The sequence below is a fragment of the Cyprinodon variegatus genome, unplaced genomic scaffold (assembly GCF_000732505.1).
Source record: "Cyprinodon variegatus isolate N-32 unplaced genomic scaffold, C_variegatus-1.0 Scaffold348, whole genome shotgun sequence".
Taxonomy (NCBI): domain Eukaryota; kingdom Metazoa; phylum Chordata; class Actinopteri; order Cyprinodontiformes; family Cyprinodontidae; genus Cyprinodon; species Cyprinodon variegatus.
The window spans coordinates 575,099-598,202 of record NW_015150801.1 but is presented as its reverse complement, the minus strand read 5'-3'; the positions used below and the strand labels follow the sequence as shown (position 1 = coordinate 598,202).

General features: G+C 36.4%; 1 protein-coding gene across 1 annotated transcript in view; it reads right to left on the bottom strand.

Annotated features, from left to right (window-relative positions):
- Nucleotides 1-1,819: 1,819 nt before the first annotated feature.
- LOC107091694 (delta-type opioid receptor-like) overlaps nt 1,820-23,104 on the bottom strand; it is a 52,704-nt gene continuing 31,419 nt past the window's right edge. Inside the window, exons 2-6 of the mRNA XM_015385776.1 lie at nt 10,701-11,050; nt 8,700-8,875; nt 8,063-8,241; nt 5,772-5,955; nt 1,820-5,490 (exon numbers count right to left, since the gene is read on the bottom strand). Of these exons, the coding sequence (XP_015241262.1) occupies nt 5,485-5,490; nt 5,772-5,955; nt 8,063-8,241; nt 8,700-8,875; nt 10,701-11,050 (895 nt within the window). The 3' untranslated portion in view covers nt 1,820-5,484. The remainder of the gene's footprint in view (nt 5,491-5,771; nt 5,956-8,062; nt 8,242-8,699; nt 8,876-10,700; nt 11,051-23,104) is intronic.

The following is a 23,104-nucleotide window of genomic DNA, read 5'->3' as shown; positions in this document are numbered from 1 at the left end:
TATATATATATATTAATATTAATATTTTTTTGTATTCACTGCTTCAATCTAAGGAGTTGCTGGCTATATTATGAGCTCCAACACTCTTTGATGTTACTTAATATTATTCCTTCTTTTCACTGAGTGCACTGAGAAAAGATATTGCACTTTGGTCTTTGGTCCAGGATAAAGCATTATTTATGCATTAAACAAAACAGTGAAACTTCACAGCAGCTTTATTTAGAAGCAAAATTTACACATTCAGTGACATTTATATTTACTAATTTTCCATAGAAAGCTTAATACTATTACTAATGCTTTTTAAAATAGCATTCATTAATGAGACATTGGTTTCGGTACAACAGATCACATGCAGTTGCAAGACTGTATCACATGGTAGAATAAGGTCACAGAAGTGACTTTACGACTATTTTCTAAATGTGTAGCAGATGAGATGCACAACTCCATCCTGCCTTTCAAATGATAGTCATCTTCATTGTGTTCGAATAAAATACAACATCATTACAAAAGTCCCATTTCATATTCCAGCCAGATGTCTCCTGCTGCTTTTCAAGCTTTACGTCTGTGCATCTGTGTGGCTCACATCATTAAATACTGCTGATTATGAAACTACTTTAATCATTTTGGAACAATGCTATTTGGACTATTCACAGAATTTCATTATCCTTATTTTTTTATGTTATATTTTGTCATTTGTAAATAATCAAAAATATTGTCCTAAAATGTAGGATATAATGTTAATAGTTTCTAATGGATTTTTTCATATGAAACCAGCTTATTATCCCCCAGTCCTCAATCATTTTATGCTCGCACTTAGTCGCTTGACAAAAAATGAAAATAAATCTATTTCAAAGTCTGCCACATCATCATATACCAGCATTTTATCTTCAGTGTTGTAGTTAACACTATTACTTATGTCCTCACCATAGAGAGTATTTCTGAGGTTTTAATTCACTTATAATGCCATTTTTATGGAATAAAGAAAAATCCCCCCTTACATACATACACAATAAATAAATAAAAAACCCTTATAGCCGCTTAATTGGCAGCAATAATGAGTCACATGAAAAACAAAGTATTTTCTTTCAAGGAAAATAAAGCATAACATTTTGAAGAAATTTTATTTGCAAGGGAATAAACCAGAAGATTGAAATGTTATGCTTGAAAATTTAAACCAGACAGAAAAATGAACTGCATGTAAAATAAATAGAAATTGACAAAATTAATAATAAATCAAAAAGATAAAAGATGGAAATCATGACAGAAAAGTTCAGGAAATGTTCAGTAAGATTCCTGCATCTGTTGACATGTATGTTGGTTCACTGTTCATGACGACGGTACTTTAATATGTCTGGAACAGCTTTTTGTTAATAAAAATGTAAAATTCCTATTTGATTTTAATAAATATAATTTTGTATTTTTATTTATTATTACTTTTACCAAATTCAAATTACTAGTGTGAATTTATAATTTTTCTTTATTTGGAGGGTATGTAAACTTTCAAGCACAACTGTATGTCATTTTTCATCAAAATTTGCAACTCCTAAAGTAATGTCAAAATGGGATGAAGAAAAAAAAAATGTCCCCAGGATATATATATATATATATATATATATATATATANATATATATATATATATATATATATATATATATATATATATATATATATATATATATATATATATATATATATATATATCCTGGGGACATTTTTTTTTCTTTTTGTTTTTTTTGTTTCAGTTATAAACATATTAATATGATTAAACATGACCTATTCCTATTCTATTATAAGAAACATTTTTCTGATTTAACACCCTCTGTAGTTTAATAATTTAACAAAAATATAACTCAGTTATTTCTTCATCTTTTGTGTGTTTTTTCAAAGTGTACATGTCTTAAAGAGACGATAAAAGGAATGAGGTCAGAGTCCATCTCGTCCCTGATGATGCTCCTCTTTCCTGATGGATGTTGAGTCTTCTTTATATCAGATTAATTAGATACTGACATCCCCAAAAAATCCAAGAGAATCCTTAACATCGACAATACAGCTGTCTGAACTGTGCAGTAATATTTTTAGCTTCTGCTCATATATGAGTTAAAGAGTTTTAACACCAATAAAAAACATCAAAGCTTTTAATAGTATTAGCTTCTTGTTTTTAGCGCCTCCTAGTGTTAAACGTGCACTGTGCTTTAGATGCTGTGCATGTATGTTAGAACAAAAAATATTAATGTTGATAGGACCCTTTATGGAGAAATGTACCAAAATCAATGTAATACAGTGGTAAACATATTTTAACAGTTCTTGGATCACTGCAGTGACCTATGTAAAACAAGAAATCAATTGGGATATAAAATACTCCACTAATTCTTGAAATATTCTCACATGATCATATATGCGTTGGTGCAAGGTTGACTTTTTTAGGTATCTATCAGAGATTTTTGGTAAGAAAAACAATTTCCATAATTTACCAGAAAAAGGTAAGTTATTATGAAGAAACATGCAGAGACCAATTGTAACATTTCAAAGATATCCAGAGATGAAAGATTGATTTTAAAGGAGCATTGTGAAAGTTTTTTTTTTTTTTATATATAAGTTCAAGTCAGTGTTGTTCCTGTGCACTGGAGAAGAAGAGAAGCATTGCATTTTTTTGCTGGGACTGCCAAGGTCTTTTGCTATAAAGCATAATGTCATCTGAGGTAAGAAAGTTATGAATGTAATTATCTGTTAGCATCTTACCTTTTCTTTTAGCAAGAAGATCCCTTTTCATTTGTAGCACATATCTGAGCTCCTTATTTTTTAAAAGCATCCCAAATATTTGCATTTTGTTATTTTGTCACTCATCAGAGTCTAATTTGGCCCTTTTTGTAGTGCCAGACAATTATTTTATTTTCTCTCTTGTGTGGAATCTGTGGCGGTTTCATCCACATTTTTAGCTGGTCTTTTCTGATCTATCTTCAAAAGCAGCAGCCCATGTTGTCTCACTAACGCTTTAGTAGTGTTGAAGACTCAACAAATTAGCCAGGTGAATGAAAGTGCATCGCACATCACAGGCAGGCACATGCTCCCAGAATACACCCTGCAGCACTTTCTCATTACTGAGTCTGTAGTGGGAACTACAATAAATAGAGGCAAACTAATTTTACACCTCGGGTCACTAAAAGGGCATGTAAGGGGAATGGAGGAAAAAAGCAACCTTTAAATTTGGGCAATGCTATATAACTTTTACTGATATAGATCAGGCCTATAGGACAAGATCCTTACTGCATGTATAGGGTTCGTCCAAATCTGTTGATATTCTCTTTGCAAAATAAAACTTTTCCCAATGAAGCTCCTGCTGTTGGTGGAATAAAATTAACTATGCAATTTGTTTCCATAGTTAAATTACCTCTAATATTTTGGTTTAGCATATGAATTATCTCTAGCTACAGCTGATATCAGCTTAAGTAATTCTGCAGCTACAGTAGCAAGCTTGCAATGAAACTTTATTTTCACAGCAAAAAATAAAAGCTCTACAGTATGTTAGTTCTGAACCTAACACGAGCCAAAAAAAAAAAATTGCGATGTGCAACAGTCTGGATCCTTCAAGTGGAAATTTTATTGGAAAAAAAAATTATACATTTAAGGGGCCTGGCATTGCTAATTTTGGATCCAACTTTACATGTAAGATTAAGGGTGTTTGATTCAGAAACCTAAATGGGTTGGATCTTACCCACAGTGCCAAATAAGAGTAGGTAGTAATTATTGTTTGTAAAGTATCTCAGTAACAGTGTATGTGCTGTGGCTTACTTAAGTTCCTGGAGATGTTACAAGTCTCCCTGGAGATAAAATGAAGCAATTACATTCATGTTTAATGCTCCACTGGATGTATGGAAATGTTGCTGCATTTCTTTGAGCTTAGTGCTCTAAAAAGCTCTTAACAAACACGTCATGGGACTTACAGCATGTGGCAGCTCAGAAGAAAACGTTGCTGCTTCTTTTCATTGTCATATTTCGAGCCAACACTGAACAATTACAGTCAAGTTTTTTTACAGCCATGTATGTTTGAATGGACCAATTATCTTCACAGTGTAACATCAGCAGCACATTTTACACAAAGCAGAACATTTGTCCACTTAACATTGATTTTAAACCGTTTGCAGTCAAACACAGTTTTAGGGATACAAAAAAAATCAATTCTAAGACAACAATTTTCATGATTTTGCTTTTACCATCTAAAAATAAGCAGATGAATGCTTACGCTACTTCACATGCACCATTAATAGAAATAGTTCATTTTTACAGAACCTTATAAAAAATATGGTTCAGAGAGTAACAAGCAGAGCAAGGCATTTTGCATGTAGTTACACGACATGTCAGCATAAGCATATACATAAAGATACAAGACAATTTTCCTGCACACGCCTGTTTGGCTCACTTTTAGGTTCTCTGCAGGAGAAATTACTCAATTTAAAAGCCATAGCTGCTGTAACTGTGGTTAATCATACACTAGCAGGGCCAGGTACTTGTACTTAAATGGCACAGTTTGCATACTGCACAAACAGGCAGAGAAATCTTGTTTGCTGGTTTAAAGCACGGTTTGGCACAATAAGTCACTGCGACAAACACAAATGGTTCCCTTTATGTACATTCAGAAGTTGCTCTGGCTTTGCAGAAAAAAAGATCATACAATACCCAGGTGCCAGTTTTATTAACCATTTTTAGCAGTATTTTAAATGAAAAGAACAAACGCTGACTGGGCTGAGCTGCAAAGCAACACATGGCATACCCTGAAGAGGCTGAAACAGTAGCTGCGCAGAGCAGATCAATGATTTGTGTTCAGGTGGTCAAGAGAACCCCTGCTGCAACCATACAAAAGCAGGTTGAAGAGCACAGCTGAGATAAATAATTTTGTATTTACCTCACATTCAGTCAAGTCTTTATACAGGCAGAGAGGCCTTTCAGCCGTGACAAATATAAACCCACTCTTTACAACAGTTTTAAGCAAAATTTCTCCTATAAAAGACATCTGGAGCCAAAGTAGCATGGAAGCAAATGAACATGAATTTGTTTGCTCATCATAAAGCATTAGAGATAAGCTGATGTCTATGCCCAGTGGCTAAGATTAATAAGGCAGAAAGAACCACAATAACAGGTTGTAAAAGTGGGTTTATAGATCAATTAATTTAATAGTCTTGTTACCAGAAAATACCTGTCTACACCTGTCCTTTCCTTTAAAAACAAACTAATTTGTTTTTTAATCCTCAAGCATGGCTTTGCAGGTTTATAACACGAGTCCAAGCAGAAATACAAAGGAGAGCAGGGAGTGGGAGAGGTCATCCGTGCTCCTCAGTGTCAGCCTTGTTCTGTATTTGAGGCATACATGTGTGGTTCCCGTTCAGTAATTAAAGCCCTGTGGTGACCTGCGTTACTTCAGAGTTGAGATCGTCGTTGGCAGCTCCTCCGCAATAGCGAGAATCCACCGACGACCCCTCCAAGGCTAGTCATACCTGCAGAGGAGGAAAAGTCTTTCTGCATCACATCCAAGGGATTCTGGGATTTATTTCTCCAAGCTGTAAACTGCTTTTGTGCCAATGAAAGGCAGAGCATAAGTTTTTTTTTTCATGTATATAAACCTTCAATATTTACCTTGTTGTTAACACATATGGAATGAGATGCTATCATGGATTTTTGTGAACCTTATGATTCATCCAGTTGGTCCACATTTTCTTACAGTATTACTTTAAACTGTTACAAATCCTGGTAATGTGCTCACGCTCCTGTTGAATACCTGTTGATTCGACCTCTCGCCCGTGTTTGGGCTGTTACTTTCGCGCTTTGGGACTTTGCGGCTGGTGGCTCCAGTTCTGGATGAGTTTTGTATCTCCAGCACTGATGGACTGGGGGTGCAGAATTCACGGAAGCAACGCTTGAAGTTCTCATCAAGGTAGCCATAAAGAACTGGGTTCAGACTACTGCAGGGCGAGAAGAGAGGTAAAGAGATAAGATTTTAATGCTTGAACAGAGATTAAATCAACTTTCACAGAAAGTTCTTAACACAATCTTTACCTCTATTAAAGGTATAGTGAAGGATTTTTGTGAATTTTTAAAAGGACCTGCCCTCTTCACTTAAAAAAAAAGCACAACCCTGTAACCGCTCCTGAGAGGGAACGCCTATTAAACGTGTGCAAGAGCATGCATGTGCCCATTTCTCCTCGTGCACACTCTATTTAAAAGTTGCCGCTTGGATCGCTCATACAAGCTTACTTTCAAAAAGATTTGAAATTTTCAAACTCGTCCGACTCACCACCGGTAAGTGAAAATGGGGACGAGCACGTAGGACAGCCTTATGTAATCATATCACCAGAATGATTGACAATTAGGAGGACCACCTATTTTGATGATCCACCTGGAAAAACAACATTCTCCACTATATTTTTAACTATATGTGGCTGTGGAAAAACTGCAATATGCAGCTTTATAAAACAAGATTTTCTTCCTAGTGCAGCAGACTTTGCTTTTTAACCACTAACATAATTGAGGGCTAGGGATTTCACTCCATTCGTCTTTGTGGTAACAGTGATGTAGGATAATGAAGTTTCTCCTGCAACCATGGAGTCGCTTGTTTGAACCCCAGTTTCAGCCATTCTGTTTTTGGGCAGGACACAAAGCCTCCATGTAAGTACAGACCAGCTGCCATTATTTAGAAGCCATCTAGCACAAGATAATTTAAATAGTACACTATATATGATTACTTTTCACTTGCCTTGTGTAAATTTGGTATAATTTGAGTCAACAATTTATTTGACGAGAGAGATGTCTAGGGCGAAACTGAAGCAGATGTCTACACAACCTAGAACGTAGAAACGTAGAAGCGGCTCTCTGCTATGGCCGAGCTCCTCTCCCTATCTTTAAAGTGGTACTCAGTCACCCTGCAAAGGATGCTTCTTTCATCCACTTGTATCTACAGTAGGATCTTGTTCATTTGACTTCCTATCTGATTTAATGTTAAATGCTGACAAGGTCATTATAGTGGAGGATTTTAAACGTTCATGCTGACATTAAAGGTAATAGCTTAAATGCAACCTTTATTGCTATCTAAGCATCCAACTTGTATGTAAGATTCAGTCCAAACCAAGTTATTTAAGTATTCCCACTGATTTCCACTTCAATTTTAATCTATCCCTGTTATAAGAATAGGTACTGCTGTTCAAGGTAGTTGTAAATAAACCTTGACTTAAGAAACCTTCTTTTGATCCAAATGACTTGGTCAATTATAGACTTCTATCCTTTCTATCTAAAATTCTTTAGAAAATAGATGCTAATCAAGTGTGTGAGCACCTATATTATAATGACCTATTTGAATATTTTTTGAGTTTTAGTCAAGTTTTGGAGCTCTTTATAGCACTCAAAGAGCTCTGGTGAAAGTCACAAATTACATTCTCATGGTCCTCGATAATGGACTTGTACAGTAGCTGTACTTTTCCTGTTGATTGCAGTACAGCATTGGACAGCTGACTATAATATTCTTTCATAATGTCTTGAACATTCTATATGAAATTGAGGAAACTGCATGAGAAATATAAGAGATTTCACGTTGTTCATGTTAATAATAAATCTTCCTCATGCTCCGGGGTTACCTGTGGAGTACCACATGGATGAGTACTAGGGGCCAATTCTCTTTACTATGTATATGCTCCCTATTAGTATAATTATCTGACTGCATGGGATAAATTTCCACTGTTATGCTGACAATACTTGGCTTAATTTGTCCAAAGATCCTGATGAAACTAACCAATTACATATACTATAGGCATGTCTAGGAAACTTTTTATGAATCTGACTGCATGATCTCATTAAACTGTCTTTGTAAAGTGCCTCGAGATGACACATGATGTGAAATGGCTGTATATAAACAAGCTGAACTGAATTTAATTGAAAAGGTAATTGAATTTAGACTCGTGCTTCAGTTCAATCTTGGAGGTTAGTGTACATGTTGTCCTATTATTAGGTTAGTTAAAGCAATACTTTCTGCAGTACTATCTAGAAATTACAACAAATATTTCTCAGCCTGATTTGTACCTGTTGGTGTAGCCCAGGGCAATGCAGAAGTGCCAAGTGATAGTCTGGAGGGTGGAGCTGGGAATATTTATCAGAGCTGTGATGATGACAAAGACGTGAATTGGGGTCCAGCAGACGATGAAGACAGCTACTACGACCAAGACCATGCGGGTGATTCTTCTGAGGTTCTTGTCTTTTTCCTGTAAGAGTTTGTATAGTACATTGGTGGGGGAATTTGAGAACAAAGTGTAAAAAAGAAAAAAAATTGGGTCAAGTAATGAGGAATCATTTCATTATAATCAATAATGAGAAGGATAAAACCTGAATAACAAATATGGAATGAGTGCCCTAACATGACATATATGCCTCAGTCAGATAAAATCATGTGTTTAGAACGCAATTATAACTAAATCAAAGCCTACTGCTTCAGCTAATTTCCTCTAATTGTTTTATCTTGAGCTTAATGAGTCAACTCTATTTTAAGGCATGTTGTGGGCATCTCCCATTGTGCTCGATCACTCTGTAAAATACAATTAATTCATTAGGTAGATGAGAACAAGAGGTCTGCTAAAACCAATGACATGTAATTTTTGAAAAATATTCATTTAAACTCTTTAATATATAAAGGAAAAAAAACAAAAAACGAGTTTGTGTTAACCTGTGAGCCTGACAGCATTCGAACACTCTTGAGTCGCAGGATCATCAGTCCGTAGCACACGGTGATGATAAGGACAGGCATGATGAAGGCAAAGATGAACACGCATATCTTCATAAGGGTCTCCCAGTACCAGGAGGGATGGGGGAAAATCAGCTTACAGTCGATAATGTTGGAGGCTGTGCAGAAAAATACATTTGCTTTAAAACTTTTCCCAGCAGTTTCATTTAGAAAGCCCAGCATATTTAGCTGTAAATTCATTGACATCAGCACAATTTTAAGGCAATGCTGCAGACCATGTATTTCACTAATAAATTCAGTTTTTTTGCTATTCCTCTGTCTTTAGGAGGTAGAAAGTCAATAGAACTTCAATTGTTGATATTATTTAAAACACTACAATGTTGTTGATGAAACAAGAAATACCAGTAAACACAGCTGTTTAAACACTGTATTGCAATTATATTATATTTAACCCATTTTAAGAGTTTCTCTCTAAATCCAGCCAATGGTGTTGGAATGCGATCGGCCCAATCAAAACCAGCTCCTCATTGCTACAGGAAGTGGGAACATATCAAATCAATGAATATTAGTTTTGTTGTCAACTTAGATGATCTCTAAGCCCAAACCAGAATATTAGCAATGCAGCTTTTTGGATTTTGCTGAAACTAACTTCAGGGTCAATTTCCTGGCTCCAGCTTGTGTCTGCAAGGCTTTCTGACCACAAGAGCAGGTTGGAAAACTCATGGAAGGTGGGTTGGCATGGCTTGAAAACAACTGATGGGGTTATCCAGAATATGTTACAGTGAAGATTTGTCTCTGCAGCCCAGATATTGAACTGTTGCCAGTTGGTTTCCATATTATTAGCAAAGAAAGTTTACCAGTGTTCTTTTGTTAAAATGCTGAATGCTCTACCTTATATTCCACAATTGTTGTGTGTATTAAATAGTTTTAATTTAGACCATGTTTTCTATGTTTATATGTTTATGAGTGTGTGCATCAATTATTCACTTAAATTTGTTATTTATGGGTCATTTTGTGTGCTTATGCCATATCTTTATTTATTGCTTGTGATCATTGATGTTTCCAGCAAATATTTTTAGGAGCAACAGTAAACCTTAAACTAATTTAGTCAGTGCCAAATCAACAACTGAAACAAGGTGTTTTTTTTATTAAGATTGATAGCACAGTCTTAAAATTCTGTTTTGGTTGTTTTAACAGATGTGCTGCTTTCATAAATGGGGATCCCAGTTAAAAACGGTGGGCAAACTTACTTTAAACAGTCATAAAGGTTTCAAAAGAAAGCTCATTCTTTTTCATGAAGAAAATGAATCCAGCACTAGAGCAGACATTGGGAACACATCAAATTAATAACTTTTTTTTAATGTTCTCTTAGTGCTGTTTTTCTTAGTAACTTCTGCACCAGGTCACCAACCTTGAACTAGCTCATTGTTTCAAGTTCTCTGCTTAAGCGGTCTTCACTGACTCATTGACCCTCTGCTGTTAATGATTTTCTGCCAGCGGGCCACAATATTGATGCTAGAGTTGGCGTTACAGACTATTATATCACACCCTAAAGCTTTTCTTTCCATACAAGGTCAACAGCAGAGGTAATTTAAAATTGTTGTGGTGGAGCTTGCACAACCACTGAAAGGCTAAAATATGAAAAGAAAGATTGTATATTTATTCATCTATTTTGACTTTTAATAATTTAATATTTGTATGGGTAAAAGGGGGTCATTTAAGTGCTCAACTGAGGTTTTTAGATTATATTTTTCTTCTTTTTTTCTTAAGTAAGTGATTTTTTTGTTAAACAAACAATGATTTAAGTATATCTTAATACACCTATCTATCCCTTTCAGTAGGGATGCACAGAGTATAACATTTCATCACACAAATCCTAGTTTAAAAATGTACTTTCTTTTGTCTTTTCTTTAACAGAAATTTCTACAGTAGGGGATGTTCCACTACGTAATTTTCCGATATCATACAACCGCTAATACTTACAGGTCATGGCAGAAGAGGCCATGAACATCACAGGCAGCCCAATGGCTGATGAGAGGATCCAGTTGCAGACGTTGACGATCTTAGCGTTCCGCGGTGTCCTGAAGTCTAACGCCTTGACCGGGTGGCACACAGCGATGTAGCGATCAATGCTCATGGTGGTGAGCGTGAAGATGGAGGTGAACATGTTGTAGTAGTCGATGGACATCACCATTTTACACAGTATGTCGCCGAATGGCCAGGTGCCCATCAGGTAGTTAACGCTCTGGAAGGGTAGCGTGCTAGTGACCAAGGTGTCTGCCAAAGCCAGGTTAAAGATGTAGATGTTGGTGGCAGTTTTCATTTTAGTGTACCTAAAGAGGAAAATAAAGATGGTATAATTAAAGATTCTTACACTCAAAGTACCCCACTATTCATCCACAGCATGAAAACACATTACTGCTTCCTTTGTATTGTCTTTGATTTCTGTTTTTCATCTTTAAATACAACTTTCTCCTCCTTAAGAGGCTCTTTTTACAGTATACTGTGAAATAAGCCCTGCTGATCTACCCTGATCTTTGTCTGAACACAGCGACTGTTCAACAGATGCTAACAGGCATTCAAAAGCATTTTGGACAGAGTGTGCTCAGCATGCATAATGAAAAAATCATTTGGATCCTCATCCAGCCTTGGAGACAGACTAAAAGAAATACATTTGTGTGTCACATTATATTCATATCCTGAAGAAATAGAAATTCAGTGATTGCCAAATAGTTGTTAAAGTCTTTTTTGTCTACTGCAAAGTAATTTGGTGCATAAAATTTTAATACCTGTGTGAGCATAACTGAAGCATAATCAAACTAATCCGTTCAGTTCCTGTGTAATAACCTGTCCTTTGTGTACAATTACTTATAAGTATATTTTATTGGATTCTAAGTAATAATAATTCCACTTTCAAGTATATTGTGACTATTTAACTTACAAGATGTCGTCATAAATCATGAAAATACACTTTTGCATAAATACACATCAGGCTTTCTTTATTTCTTTACTCATTCTCTAAATGTATCATATAGTTTAACAAACAGTTGAACATTTATTATAATTATAATAACAAAAATGTGTAACACATGAAATAACAAGGTTGAAAATGAAGTAACAGGGTAAAATGAATGACTAAATTTAACCAATCAAAAATTGACTTGAATTAATTCATTAAAACAAACAATAGTAAAGAAACAAAACATAAAATATATAAATGATAAATCCTATTTAGATTAAATAGATCTGTCCTATGAAAAACAAATGGAAGACAAGAACGCTGTTTATACATTTTTATACACTAGAATCAGGTTAACAAAATAACAACTGACTTGAAAACACATTTGTAGTCTTAAAATTATTTTGTAAGTTCTTGAATAAGCCATCCGTTCATCCCAGCTTCTTTATCTGTTTTCCATCGTGATGCTTTTTTCTGAGTTATTCTTCCTTTCTCCATGAATCTGCATTACTTCTCACCCTATCCTCTCTGCATTTAATTAGTCAGAGGTGTCAGGTAACTAAGGAAACAATAGAAAGAATTGGGATAATCCCAGATATCATTCAAAAGTATGATGACAGTAACAGGATCTGCAATATTTTCTGTACCTTTTCTGCTTTGTCACTTTTGAAGTTTAGCTAAAAACGATTAGGATGTTGAACATGTTGTTGAACATATTTAGATTGTGTTTGCAGGGAGCTTTGCTAAACGGTAGAAACAAAATAATAATGATAATAAACATAAAAAAAATCAATTATAATTATCATTAGCTGAAAAAAATGACTTTGCTAACAAGCTGCCCCTTTAGCCTAAGAAAAATAAACAACTTTTTAACATTAACAGCAATTAATACAAGTTCTGATAAGGCTGTTTTGTCAGATTAAAGGTACCTTTTGTAAATAACCTTAATTAGCTATTATTTTGACTTTCACTGGCATTATGTACTGCACCTTTTTGCTCTAGTCCCCCTCAAAAAAAAAAAAAAAATTATTTCAAATTTTTATTTCTTTTTGCTGTTAAAGCAACAATCCCTCTGGATAAATTTAATTTTGTATTTCCTCTTATGCATGCATAATGACAATAAAGAAAATGCTGATTGAAATTGTCAAAATACTTTTTATTAAGACAATAGTTTGCATTAATATTGTTCCTTTTATAGCTCTGATGTAATATTCTAACCCTAAATATGTTTTCACTAGTTATAAGCAAACACTCATTAAAATAACTAAATCTTTAAAGATATCCATCCTTGATAAATGTATTTTACTTAGCTCACTGAGTTAGAGAATTTCATTTATTTTGTTTTTCTAATTCACTAATTGAGTCTGTACAAAACATGTCTGGCCTTCATTTATTGAAAGTTATACTTGCACACAGCTTCAAGTTAATTGATTTAGCTTTTGTTTTTGTTAAATTAAAAGGAAAGGGCAGCACACATGAATAAAGATTGGTTAATAAACCTCATATAACCCTGGGCCATCTAGTTTTTTGATGGTTAGGCTTTGCTATAATAAGTAGAAAAGCACATAAACTAACTCTACCATGACATACAATAAATAAATCCTAGTATATACTACTAATAGAAACTCTTCTATGCTACAATCATATATTGAAAATGTTCTGAATATCCTTGTCTGATTTAGTTGTAAGATATAATGTTGGTTAATTCATTCATTTAATAGAGGATTCTAGTATCCATTTAAGTGGGTTTTATGGGTAAAAGAGCATGGCACTAGTAAATTTGTAAATAAAAATGCATCTCGACAGTTTTAACATTGGACGTTCTGAACAGTAATTTTTTTTTCTGATATTGTGCAAATGCAATAAAATCTGAATTAATCTAAAGTCCTCCTCCATATATTTTACCTGGGATGTCAACACATGTGAAGGACAATGCACAATAATATGGTCGATAGTATGTCAAGTGTTTTTAAACACTCCCCCAGAAAGCATTGATAAGATTATTTATACTTTGCTACATGTCTTTTTTTGCATGAATGTTTGAAATGTTAACATTAATTCTTAATTAGACTATATATTTAGTACTATTTTATCAAAATATTAGACACTGCTTCTGAAACCATTGGAAAGATACAGAGAAAGGAGCAGGAGAGGATAAATAGAGATGTTTAAAAGAACCAGAAGGAATCAATGAGAGGGGTGTTAAAATGTCCAGTCTATTTTCTCCTGCGTGAAAAAAAAGACTGCACTAAAGGCAGAATGCACTGTCTGACCAACGTGATAAAAAAAAGAAAAAAGAAAACAGATAAAAATGTTATTGATTAAAATAGGAATGCAAATAAATTGTTAGGTCAAATATGTTTAAGAAAACAGAACTCCGTTCATTATTTAGCTGAGGGGAGAGGAAAAAACACAAACAATCTACATGGGCTCAACTGTTTAAATCTCTTGTCAGAAAAAGACGTATATGATATTTAGCGTTTAATCTCTTTGGGCTATAAAACACAAAAAACAAGCAACAGTTAACCATGCAGCCATAACCTGCACCCCACTCATCTGTCTCAGATATCAAAACTCAGTTTGGACAGCAGAGATCTGAGATCTGAGATGTATTTAGGGTTTTTTTATTTTTATATTGAAACTGAATAAAATATAATCTCATCAATGAAAAGAGAAAAAGGTTTAAAGAGTAAATTTTTTTCTCAGCTCGAGGTTTTTAAATGTTTGATGAGGAATGTCTGACATTTAATCAAGCTCAACAGTTTTAAACATTAAAAGAATGTCTCAAGCTATTCAACCCAACTAAATTCTAGTCAGTCCGCTTCATTTTGATTCTAATACTCAATTTCTCTTTGCATTAGGGATTTTTTTCATCCTCTGCTCATACATTCTTAAAGGAAAATATTTAGATGGCCTTGCAAGTGCATACATATCTTTTCAGTTTTCACTATTTGTCAGGTCACAAGTTCTAGTTTTAAAGTATGTATGTTATAGATTAACACTTGACTGTCCATGATTATGAGGTAAAGAAAATGTATATGTAGCTTAGCTGTAGGTTTTACAACCAGAAATGTACATCTACATTCTGATTTTATGTTTTGGTATGCTCTCTTGGTCGAAGGTTAGGCTTTATAAACCCTTAACAAGTCTTATCTGTCTCGATATATTCCAAGTCTGATCTGCTTTCCTGGCCCTGTTGAAAAAGATCCTGCAGCATAATGTGCGCATTCAGCTCGGCAAAGAACTCATGCTCTTCCTCAACACTGAAGTCCTCAGACATTTTTCTTTCGTTGTTTCTTTCTTTGCACAGAAACAGCACATTTCTTCTTCTACGCTTGCATTATCGGCAGAGCAGACGCTGAATGCGCACTTTCATCTGGTTTGGTCTGCCGCGGTTTCCGTAGACTCGTGAACGCGCTTTCAGGAAATCCTATACACTACTGTTTATGCTCTAAAAACATTCTAAATGACTTCGTTTCGAGTAAATTCTGGATGCTACCCACTCAGGACACTTGGAATACATTGGACTAGCAGTATGGAGGAATATTGACACGTTTTTTGTGGACTTTTATGGACCTTTCTGTCTCGGACACCATAGACCTCCATTATTTGAATGTCAGCAGACAGCAAGAAGCCTCCCAGATCTCCAGATGCATTTGAGATATCAAAAAAGTACTCCAGAGTGTTGTTCAGCATGGGGGTGAGTAGAAAATGAAGGCTAATCATGTTTTGGGTGTACTATTCCTTTAATGTTTTTCATGTTGGACAACAAAAAAATAAGTTTTGGTCTCATGTAAACAGAGTCATTTCTTTCAAAAGAGTTTTTAAAGTTTTGCCACATAATTATATAAAGAATAAATGTAAAGAGCATCACTATGTTTGTGATTGGTTGGACCTAAAATATACAAAAAAACTAACAGGCTGCTAATTCTACTAACAGGATTAGGACCAACACCTGTCACTGAGCTGACAAGGAGTTATTAAAATTATGTAGGTATTAGGTTTTTTTATGGCTTCCTGCATGAGCTGCTGATTCACCCTTGGTGTGATTTCAGTAGACCTTTGACTCCTAAAAAAAGTTCATCACCGTTCCATGTTTACGACATTCACAGATAATGACTCTCGCTGTGGTTAATTGAAGTTTTAGAACTTTAAAGTTTAAGAACTAACAATAGTTGACTTATGCTTAAAAAAAGTTGACACTTTTTAGTTGACACATAAGGCCAGTTAGGTTTAAAAATCTTAAGTTCGCTAATAACTTTACTACTGCAACACTATTGTTTGCTCAGGAGAGGACTGAAATTAATCAAATTTCTTTGATAATGTCAAACATGTATGAGTGATGAAATCAAAGCAAATACAAAAAAAAAAAACGATAATTCAGTCTTTTCCCTAAAATTAGCTTTTCCTTTAAAATACCACTTTTACAGGGAAACATAAGTTGATGTGTTTAATGTTTTCTTCCAAGGTCTCCTGCATGACATCAACTAGCTTCTTGTGATTCCACAACTATGCAATTATTCATTTTTTCTCACTATCAGAGCTCCAGGGGATTATTCCCCATTCGATATTCATTCCAGGAAAATACTCAGAAACATCCATGCTGTGAAAACATTGAAATAACATGAATATGAAAACGGAGTATAAAACATCTAACGCTCTGATATTGAACTTCAACAGTCTATCCCATGCAAAAATAGTCAACATATGTTTTCTTGCTTTCTCGCTCCCCTTACTGACTTTAAATCTTCCCAACAGCTGCAGGTGGCAGTTAGTTTGTTAAAATCTGATTAAGTCTAACAATCGCAACTTAGTGTGTTTGTTATGTCAGACTTTATTTGCACTGAGACCAACAAGACACCTTGCGGTGCAGTAAAAGCTGTCTTACTTGAGTGAATGTGATAGAGCTGGATCTAATTTTCCATCACCTCCCCACAGATTTGAAGATTCTTATAAAGACAACTTCAAATGAGTCTCTAGTGTGTTATCCCTGCAGCACATGAAGGTAAATTGCATCCTTCTATGTAAATGAGCAGAATTAGGTGTTTGTTAATGAGCTTTCAGCTTTCATTTGTAAATCTCCCAGGCTTTTACCCGTTAGTCTACAAATGTGCTCATAAAAATGTTTTCTGCTCCTCTATAGTTAGGTTTTGTCCTCTTAGAAGATAATTTTCCTTAAGGCTTTTTTTAATGTCTAACTTGTCAGGTCATATCTAGTATGTTAATGATAATTTAGATCAAATTGATGCAGCATCCCTTAGTTTTGTCATGATTATTATAAATTCATTGATCCCCACAGAAAAATTTATTATTTTCCTATGGGGGGTTAATTGTACCATTATCCCTGTGACTTTGATCTTGTATTCAGCTTTTTTCTTAGGTTTTCATTCATATTTTTGAATAAAACTGTTTATTTTCCATCCCTGCATTTGGCTGATTTTCTTTATTATTTCTTGACATTTTGAGGAAAACTAATATTGATCTCAGGCCTATTCTCATTACAGCAATGGGAGAGTTCTTAAAATAACAAGCTCAAAGAATGAGCCAAACTGCTTTGCTTTTCAGAAGTCACTGTTGTGTCATTTAACTTTTGTATAAAGTTCCCTTCCAGCCGATTCACCTAGTCCAACACATTAGTATAGGATATCATGCCCCTGTGTATCCTGACTAAAGCCACCTTTGGTCACGCCTCCTAGGCAAATGACGTGATGACGACAAGAGACAGGCCTCACTTGCACGATATATGTGTCTGTCATTACTCTGTTTGAAAACCGTTTTTTACCTCATTAAGAACACTTCTTGGATTCAGGCTAGATAGCTGCTGCTGGATAGCTCTGCTATGTAAGGGTTCTTGAAATTAGTTTAACAGCTTTTGTTGAAGTTAGCCACTGCTGCTTGCTGGTAAATGTGCCTGCCTGCAAAGCTCTAAGTTCAAGTATGCCTATCTCGCTTTGTGTTTCGGGATTACTACAAAGCAGACAAAAACTAAACAGAAGTCTTCCATTCGCCCCAGTCCTCAGGGCTGGATTCACAAGAAGGACCAGCAGGAAACCTGTCCTGAGTGTCTGGGGATCGTTTACGCTTGGAGAGTGTTGGCGGAGCCCGAAGCATGTCTGTTCTGGAGAGATTGGGGAAGTTTTTGGAGAAAGAGCTGTGATCTCATGGCAAGACCCACTAGTCTCTGAGTCGGGAAACCCCCTGGCTCAGTGTTTTATTCGTTTCTGATGAAGAAAACCTTTCAAACGATGTCCACGCTTCTAGCTGGGTAGAAAAGATGGAGTATATGGATAGGTTAGCCCGCAATGAAAATAAACGGTCACAATTTCATCCAGACTTGCATCAGGGAGACAAGGACATGTTGGAAATTGTCATACCAAGATACCTCTAAGGATGAGGACGAGTCTTGCCATATCATGCTGCTGCTGTCCCGGTGCTAGCGGAGCTGCACCTGAGATCCCTCTTATACCTCTGTAAAATAAGGTGAAGATCACCGCAGTTTACATCCTCCGCTTCTCTGGCTGTGCAGCACTCTCCCTGGATAGAGGAATTGCATCAGCATTGGTGGTGCAAAAACAAAGGCACTGGCGTTTTTGGTAAAATTTTAGAAAATTTCAGAAACCCCAAGTCAGCAGTTCTCATTTCTCAAGCTGGAAATATGCTCCCTGATAAGCAGGGTGTATCTTTCTGACCACAGAGTGGGCATATTTCAGTGTTGCCTCACCCAGTTTCAGTTTGGACAACGACTATGGTCCCAGGCCATCTTAAAACTGATGGGTTTGATGGGATTTATGATCACAATGGTTACCACTCGGCCTACTAAAAATGTGTCTGTTTCGTCGGTTGTGTCACACCACCGAAAGCCAGTGATAACAGAATCAGAATTGCTTTGCTAATCCCTTGCAGGAAATTATTTTCTTGCAGTGCAACAGCAACAACAATACCAGCTATTTGTGTGTCAGCTCTTCGCCTTTGGAGGCTACCCAGCATTTTGTTCAGTTTCACCACCAATAGGGAGGGTGTCACTTTGTAATGGTATCCACAGATGCCTCCCTAAGTGGGTAAGTGTGGCGGTGAGGGATTTTGGACACTCAGTGCAAACTTCATATAAACTACCTGGAACTCTTAGCAGTTTTGCTGGTGCTAAAAGTTCCAGTCAGACCATCATGATCTAGCCAGGAATGCTGGGAATTCACACAGATTCAAACATACAGGAAGGCAATCGTTAATTTCCTCTAGTAAGGCTGTGATACATCATCTTGCAGTGACTGTCATACTCTGTCTGTTAAGGCTACTCATGACTGAGATCTACTGAGCCTGCTTCAGGACTTGCTCTCCAGAGGCAGTCCTTGAGTGAAAGAGTGGAGACTTCACCCCTCCATGGTGGCACAAATATGGTATCTGTTTGGGAGAGCAGCAGTGGATCTTCTCACCACCAGGGCCAACACCCCAGTTCTTTTCCATTATGGATCAGAATGCTCCACTAGGGGTAGATATTCTAGCCCATCCTTTGCTCCCATCCTCATTCTCTTGGTAAGTTCTCTGCTCAAAAGGTAATTTATTCTTCTTGCACCATTTCTCGCTGTCTCTCTCCATTGCGTCTCTAACTCTCGCGACTCAAACTGTCAATCACTCGCAAAACCTCTGCTGTGTGGCGTGAGGATGTGAGCAAATACACGTCCTGTCACCTCAGGTCGCTACTTAGCTTCGCCTTAGGCTATCCTATACCTTTGTATAACAGAGGAGCTACTGCACATGTACAACTTTTAACGAGAGTCAATGAGTAAATATTTTTGTGCCATAGGGCAGAAATAAGTCAACAATCTGACGAAAAATGAAATGACGCTTTACTCGTCAGTAAATATTTATCTTGCACATCTAAAAAAAATATATCAATATTTCTCGAAATATGTACATTTTAATATAAAATTAAATTATATAAAAATATATATATATATGTATTTTTTCTTTTCTTCTTTTTATGTCTTAATCAGGGACACAAGGTGGATGGCGCAGCGCCCTAGCACTCTCTATTGGCCAACTAGGGTATCATCCATTAGATGCTTATATGCTCACAAATGGCAAGCTTTTGAGCAGTGGTGTGAGGTGAAGCATTATTTCCCCTCTGTGGTAGACGTTTTAGCATTTCAACAGGAAATGCTGGACAAAGGTCTGGAACCAGGTTTGATGGCTGTTCTGCGGGGAGTTTATATATATCCTATACTTATATAATGTATGTTGTACAGAGTAAATCAACTGAAAGGGAAAATAGGGTTATGTATGTATATAACTAATGTTCCCTAATGGAGAAGAACGAAGTACAACACCTGTCCTTCAGGGACAGTTTTATTTATTTTTCTATCTATTTTTTCCCCTAATATCTCCCTAAATGGCAGCTATGGATATGGGGAGAATTTTCTTGGAGTTTTATAGAAGTTAAAATGTGGCAGAATGTTGAGGATTTAAAACACATCAAAGAGGTCTTCCAAAACATTTTCCATTTTCAATCGAATTTCTGAGAAATTATTTTGTTAGGCAAAATAAGATCATAGTGAGGAGTTTATTGGATTGTGGAAAAACATCCAATTTGACATAAATCCATCAAAAGTCAACAGAAAAGATTGGTGGAAGCAGCCATGACTAAAAGTTAACAAGAAAATCAAGTAGGTAAATAAACATGAGCAGGTAAACATAGGGTAATTAAGGGTAAAGTAGATGGAAGTATAGATAGGAGAGAGGAAAAGGAGGAAACTATTGAGGAGGTCCCAAATAATTGATCACTGTAAAATGTACTTACATTACAATGAAATTAAACCTTTGCATTTAACCAGTCTCTTTGGAAGCAGTGGGCAGCTTGGAGAAAAGAGGCAAAGAATGCAAAGAGCAGAAACAACCAAAGACTAAAAAGCTGATATAGAAAGTAAAAAATAATAGTCTCAAGGATCACAACAAAAGTCCCCCTCCAAAGGCTGTCTCTAGATATCCCCATGGTAAATCCAGAACAGTTTAAGATATTTAAAGCAGGCTTACTTTACATATCTTCATCAAATAAATGTGAAAAGCATTTTCATGTTTTTATTTTAACTTGGCTGCATTAAAATGATTAGCATTAAGCTGTTGAGTTCAATCCAACAGCCAGACAGCGCCACCTAGATTGAATGCACACATTGTATAACAAAACAGGTACCAGTCAATATACTTTTGATTATTAGACAGGTCTGTGTCACTGATGACACTCAAGGTCCCTATCAATTCACTACCAATATTCCTGATGTTGAAGACAGCATATCTACTCTTTCTGCTTTCCTGGATGCTGTCGCCATGGTTACTTTGACTGGGGGGGATGCTTTTCAACTATTTATACTGCTTTGCATATGTATTCAGGGGAGGTGGCTCTGCATTTCTAAGCAGCTTCTGCAGCTGGGATGAATCTACTTCAAATGGGGATATAAAAAGGAAAGGTATATAGTAAGGCCTGATACATGGTTTTATACATTGAAATTTTTGTGGCCCTGAAGTTAAGAAATGTCCTTCTTCTGGCAATTTTAAATATGGAAGCCATGCACCATTTTATTAATTCAGCACAGTAAGATTTACTGGATACTGCAGAGATAAGGGAAGTTATTCAAAGAACATGGGAACAATCACTGGAAAAGGCAAGTCCACCGATGTGAAGATAATACACATGATAGTGAGAATGATGCATTTAGTGAAGATGTTGCTGCTTGAAATCCCATTGTCCCCAGGTAGACATCAAGATTTTTTTGTTTTCTCCTGTTCTCTATTTCTCCAACCCGTGTTCCCTGTGTCATTTACTCCTATTCTCTGACGATGGGCTGAACTCTGCCAAGCTGTGATTCATTCAGTTATTTATACCTTGCCATTTCTACCCCAGAAATCATCCTTGCAGAACATACACCTCCTGGTTTAATTGGTATGTTGTTAGAAACATCATTTAACTAACCCCTGTTAGAAACATCATTTAACCAACCCCGTGTGCTATATTCCCTGCTTTTGGTTGCCTCTTTCTATTTTGTTTTTCTTACTTTTTAGCAGATTTTTTTCAATAAGTGTTACTGTCATATTGAAACCAAGATTCGGATTCGGCAGAGACTCCCAACGGAGGGTGAACACAATATGCAGAAAGAGATTCAAAGTGCTTATAGAAAATAAAAACGAGATAAAAACGGAAATGTATTACTGTATTTATATGAGACTTAGCTTCTACCAGGCCAGTCAATAAAGTGAGCTAATGCTCTGTTTGATTGAAAGCAGGAGTGTATCCAATTACTATACGAATCAGGCAGATTGTGGCTGACCTCTCGTTCCTAGCACCTATCCCTTTGCCTTTCCTGGGGTCAACAGGGAGAACACTATCCTGGGTAGAAAATGTTCTGCTCTGCTGAATCCACACAACTTTAGCACTTATTATACCCATCATGTCCCTCGACTGGCCATAGGGAGAACCGGGAGTATTCCTGAAGCGTGAGCCTGGGATTGGCCTGCTGGCCCGCGTCTCTCTCTCTCTCTCTGTCCTTTTTTAAGTATGTTGGTGCAGTGGCGGCGTGCCTGTCAGAGAGGCACATCATCCCACTTTGGCCAGTAGCATTTGAGGAGGGACACCGACAGCAGCGTGTGGAGGAAGGGGTGTTTCACAAGTCTGGTGCCGGCTGCTGTGGTGTGTGTAGCTAGCGAGCACTGCAAGTGAGAATAAGAAGCAATGGACTCGTTCTGAGAACGTGGTAGAAGGAAGAGGAATGGAGGCGCAGAGACAAAAAAAAAGAAAGGGGCTGGCAGAGGAGGACACGGCCAAATGCAGAAAAGTAACATATTAATTGAGTCCCCCACTCCCCAAAAGGGGCAAGTAAGTTATAAAAAACAAGTACACAACATTTTGTGTTAAAACACAGTATGATGTCCAGAGACCCCAATGTCTCTGGTCAGTGAATGGAAGAACACTGCATATATTTGCTTTCAAAGGTGGTGATGGTGACACCACTCTTACGTGCTTCAGGAGAAGAAGAGCATTTGGGAGAAGATACAGAACCATTTCTACAGTACAGCAACAACATGCACCAAGTGACCTGAACACCACCAAACACTACCATTTGATATAAATGGCTCTCAGCTGTATTGCTAGCTTTCTTGGCACTACAACAGGGGTGTCAAACTGGTTCCAGAAAGGGCCGAGTGGCTGCAGGTTTTCTTTCCAACCAAGCAATAGCACACCTGTTAGAGTGATAACTATCCTGTGTTTCAACCAGAAGGGTCATAAACTTTTATGACCTCCTGTAGGTCATGAGGCAGAATCACACGGATGTGTGACTTCCATCCAGCCAGTTGGTCAATTCACACTATCTTGTTACCTGCATCCTCCCAGACAATCATTACTGGCTATCTTCTGTTTTAGGCCCGCCTGTTTGATGTTGTA